General features: G+C 61.0%; 1 protein-coding gene across 1 annotated transcript in view; it reads left to right on the forward strand.

Moving 5' to 3' along the window:
• P4HTM (prolyl 4-hydroxylase, transmembrane (endoplasmic reticulum)) overlaps positions 1–4,784 on the forward strand; it is a 15,850-nt gene that overhangs the window by 7,490 nt on the left and 3,576 nt on the right. The window contains exons 3-5 of the mRNA XM_015568271.1: positions 2,451–2,641; positions 3,213–3,309; positions 4,417–4,579. Coding sequence (XP_015423757.1) covers positions 2,451–2,641; positions 3,213–3,309; positions 4,417–4,579 — 451 coding nt within the window. The remainder of the gene's footprint in view (positions 1–2,450; positions 2,642–3,212; positions 3,310–4,416; positions 4,580–4,784) is intronic.

Below are 4,784 nucleotides of genomic sequence, written 5' to 3' on the forward strand. Positions count from 1 at the left end.
CCATGGCTTGGGGGTTGGGCATGCATCGCCCATCCCCCTGTCACCCCACAGCACCACCAGTGCCACCAGGAGCCACGGCCCTCCAGCCACCCCTGCTTTCCCTTAATGGGCTGAGGCTGAGGCCTCTAACCCCCCTCCCCGCCCCCAGGAGCCAACAGCTGCCCAGCTCCGGCGCCGGCCCGGCCTGGGAGGCTGCAGCGCTGACCTTTGCATCAGAGTATCCGCTGGTGGCATCTCCTTGGGCCTGAGATTAAACGGACGAAGCTGGGCCTCTGCTGGCCTTTCTTTTCTTTTTTTTTTTTTTGGCTTTTCCCTCCAGTTTGTTTCTTTTTCAAGCTGTCAGGAGCGACTGTTCATTCGCAGTTTGTCCCTGTGGACGGCGCCCACCCCTCCTGGGTTTGCCGGGTGGGGGTCTTGGTCCTGTCCCCAGCGTCATCACCACCAAGTCGCCTACCCCGGGAGTGAACATGACTCCAGAGTGTGACAGCCGGGCCTGTCACATGCATCAGGGCGATTCTCTGTGCTGGGGTGCTAGTGGTTAGGGAGGGCATTAATGGGGCCTGGGTCTTAGGGTAAGTGTGAGACTAAGGCCGTGAGGGTGTGCCCGGGACAGGACACACTCTGCTCCCTGAGTAGCGGTGATTGCTATTGAAAACCACTCGAGCCCCGGCCGGCCAGCACGGCCCAGTGGGTAGGGTGTTGGCCTGCGCACCAAAGGGCCTTGGATTCGATTCCCAGTCATAGGCCTGGGTTGCAGGTTCAATTCCTGGCCCCTCATTGATGTCTCTCACATCAGTGTTTCCCTTTCTCTCTCCCTTTCCTTCCCTCCTCTCTCTAAAAATCAATGGGAAAAATATCCTTGGGTGAGGATTAACAAAACAAAAAACAAAACACACACACACACTGGATCCCGGCTGAGTGGCCATTTCCCTTCCTCTTGGCGATGACCCAGAGCAGCAGCAGCCGCTCTGAGGGGCCCTGGGTGGTGGAGGTGGGTGGTGGAGGTGGAGGTGGCCCTTCCTCCAATCGGTGCCTCTGACTAGGGAAGTCCTCTCTCCCAGAACAAGGGAATGAAACAGGGCCCCACCTCCTGTTGTGGGGGTGCCTGGGCCACCGCGATGGGCTCCCAGCCCTGAGGCCCATGTTCAGCTCCACCAGCTGCTGGGGGGCGGGCGTGGGGGCGTCCAGCCCCCGGGCCAAGCCCTGCCTGACTTGGGAGCTGAGAGGCATGGAGCAGCGTTCAGGGTACATTTGTCCCCAAAGCAAAGAACACCGGGGGTACCTGCTCAGAGCTCCTGCCAACAACTTGCGTTACCCCCACGGGCCTCCAAGCACCGGGCGATTCGGCCCGATCTGATGACCAGCATCTGCTTGTGCCGCAACAGGCGGGCAAGGAGGGGCCTGGAGAGCAGTGTGATCTGCTGTTTGTTTGTATTGAATGAGGCTGAAAAGTAAAAATGAAAGCAAAACCCAGCCACCGTCCTCCACTTGTAAAATATATGCCCACGCCCGGCTGGTGCGGGTCAGTGGTGGAACGTCGATCCATGAATCAGGAGGTCACCATTCGGTGCCTGTGCAGGAAGCAGCCGATCAACGATCCCCTCTCATCATTTGACTTTTTTTTTTCTTTCTTTTTTTTTTTTAATATATTTTATTGATATTTTACAGAGAGGAAAGGAGAGAGAGAGAGAGAGTTAGAAACATCGATCAGCCGCCTCCTGCACATCTCCTACTGGGGATGTGCCCGCACCCCAGGTACATGCCCTTGACCGGAATCGAACCTGGGACCTTTCAGTCCGCAAGCCAATGCTCTATCCACTGAGCCAAACCGGTTTTGGCTAAAAATATACTTTTATTGATTTCAGAGAAAGAGAGGGAGAGAGTGATAGAAACATCAATGATGAGAGAGAAAGAATTATTGATTGGCTGCCTCCTGCGCACCCCACACTAGGGATGGAGCCTGCAACCTGGGCCTGTGCCCTGACCGGGAATTGACCCCTGACCTCCTGGTTCATGGGTCGATGCTCAACCACTGAGCCACGCCGGCCGGGCTCATCATTGAAGTTTCTCACTCTCCCTCTCCCTGCCTCTCTGAAATCAATTAAAAATAATAAAATAAAGTAAAATATATACCAAGTAAGAAGTGGAGGCCGCCCTCTGCCCTTCAGGTTCACCCTCTGGCCTTCGGTTCCCTCTGAGGGCGGGTCAGCCCAGGCCCAGCTCGGCTCCAGCTCGCTCCCACGACCCCCTGGAAAACGTGCTCTCAGCACCAGAGAGGGGGGCCCCACCTCCCAAACGCTGCCGACCTTGCAGGGCGCCCAGAGCAGACGTAAAGGGGGGTGAGACGTGCTGACCTGGAGCCCACCAGGGAGTGTGGTGACCCCGCAGAGAGGAAGGTGCCAGGCTCGTGCCTGGCCGGTCCTGGCCTCACCCACCTCCTCTCCTGGCAGAAGTCCCGGGCTTCCTGCGCGATGAGGAGTGTCGGCTCATCATCCACCTGGCACAGATGAAGGGGCTACAGCGCAGCCAGATCCTGCCCACCGAGGAGTACGAGGAGGCCCTGGGCACGATGCAGGTCAGCCAGCTGGACCTCTTCCGGCTGCTGGACCAGAACCGTGACGGCCGCCTGCAGCTCCGTGAGGTTGGGCCCAGAGCAGCGCGGGGCGGGGTGGGGGTGCTGCAGAATGGTTTCTGTGGCCAGGGTACCTGTCCTGCTCAGCCCTAACCCTGCAGATCAGCGTGCCCAGGCCCAGGGGTCCCTCCTTCCCTGGAGAGGTAGGTCCTTGCTGCCCAGGAAGCAGGGGGACTCACCGGGCGGTGATGGCACGTGTGGCCACAGTCCCCAGGTGTCCTGCCCCTGTGACAGGTCTGGATTCCTGGCTGCCATGCCGGGAGCCCATGGAGCTCGTGGTGCGTGGAGTGGCAGCTTCGAGGTGGCCAGGGTCCGCCTCTCTGCACGGCCCTCACCCAGCTTCTGAGGGAGGACCTGGCGAGGTGTGGGGTCCCTGGCCCAACAGGATGCCGTGGCCTCAGGGCTCTTGACTGCCTTCCTGGCCTCCCAGATGCCACTGGACCTCTCCACCTCTCGTCATCAGCAAAGGGACTTGAGGCTTGTCCTCTGTCCTCACCCCTGTCCTCCCCGAGCCCTCAGCCCCACAGCGACACTGGAGGCTCCATCGCGGGGCCACCTCATGGGGGACCATGTGCTTCAGGTCCTGGCCCAGACTCGCCTGGGGAATGGACGCTGGATGACGCCAGAGGACATTCAGGAGATGTACTCTGCGATCAAGGCTGACCCTGACGGCGACGGTGAGCTCGGACCTCCCGCAGCTCTGTCCCTGGGAGCCTCTAGAGCAGCCAGAGGCCCCGTCCCCGTGCTGACCGTCGAGAGGGCAGGTCTTGGAGACCCTTTCCACCTCGTCAGTCAGAGTCTGGGGCACAGGAGGTGGGGCTGCTGGCTGGCAGAGGGCAGAGGGGGGGCAGCGAAAGCGAAGGCACAGTGATGCCAGCTTGAGCTTGGCTGTGCCCCCGCTCCGTCTGCCTCTCCGGCCAGCAGGGTCTGCCCAAGGCCTCCCTCTTGCCCCCTGGCACCCTTCTAACTGCGAGGGCAGGTGTGGGCAGGGAGCTGTCATACCCCCCCACCCCCCACACACACACTTCGGCAATGACCCTCAGGAGGTTCTGAAGTGTCGTCCACTCTCACGCCAAGCGAGGAAGATGCAGCCGTCGAGTAGGACTTGGAAGAGTGGCTTGTGGCTGGGGAGCCCGGAGCGAGGAGCCCGCCCGCGGCCTGAGCGGCCTCGTGCTGCTGCTGCTGTGTGCGGAGCTGGCGCCAGGCTCCCAGCCCCAGCGGCCCCCATCCTGGGAGAAATTCCGGCCAAAGGGTGCAAAATGTCTCCTTTGGGTCAAGCAGGATAATCTGGACAGTAGCTACCGGTCCAGAACCCCCGAGGGTGGAAGCCCTGCTTGGGAGGTGAGGGCGGCGGAGTGTCCTCACTGGGGAGTGCGCTCTGGCCAGTGGACAGGACTGACCCGGCATATCCCACTCAGGATGGGAACTGAGGTCATGAAGAAACTTCTGGGCCCAGCCCTGCTACCCCCGAAAGTGTGGGAGGCCCTGGCCAGCAGCCAGCACCCCTGCTCTCTCCTCGCCCTGAGGATCGAGGCGGCCACACTCCGCAGAGCCAGGCGGGAGGGCCAAGGGCAGGCGTGCCCCGAGACCCTGCTCTGGCCAATCTCATGGGGGGAGGGGAGCTCCTTTCTTTTGGGGCCCAATCAGGGCTTCACCGGAGGAAAGGAAGGTGTCGGTCTCCCTGTGACAGAAGCTAGGCTCACCTGACCCAGGAGCCCAGGGCGGGACCAGTGCTCAGGCCTCCCACAGGGGCTCAGTGGGCTCTGCTGGGGGTGCCCGTGCAGGAGTGCTGAGCCTGCAGGAGTTCTCCGACATGGACCTGCGGGACTTCCACAAGTACATGAGGAGGCACAAGGCGGAGTCCAGCGAGCTGGTGCGCAACAGCCACCACACGTGGCTGTACCAGGGGGAAGGCGCCCACCAGGTCATGCGGGCCATCCGCCAGAGGTGAGCGCCCAGCGGTCCTCCCGGTGCCAGGCCCACACGGTCCTTAGCTGGGAGGAGAGGACAGAACTGAGAAGCCGACTCAGGATTGAGTTCCGCTTCTTAGACCCGGATGGGGACCTGTCGAAAGACCGGCAATTAGCAAAGGCGAACTAGCCCTGACTGTGGGCACACTACATCTGGGATTAGAAATAGATTGCATGGTGTT

This window comes from Myotis davidii, unplaced genomic scaffold (assembly GCF_000327345.1).
Source record: "Myotis davidii unplaced genomic scaffold, ASM32734v1 scaffold663, whole genome shotgun sequence".
NCBI classification, from domain to species: domain Eukaryota; kingdom Metazoa; phylum Chordata; class Mammalia; order Chiroptera; family Vespertilionidae; genus Myotis; species Myotis davidii.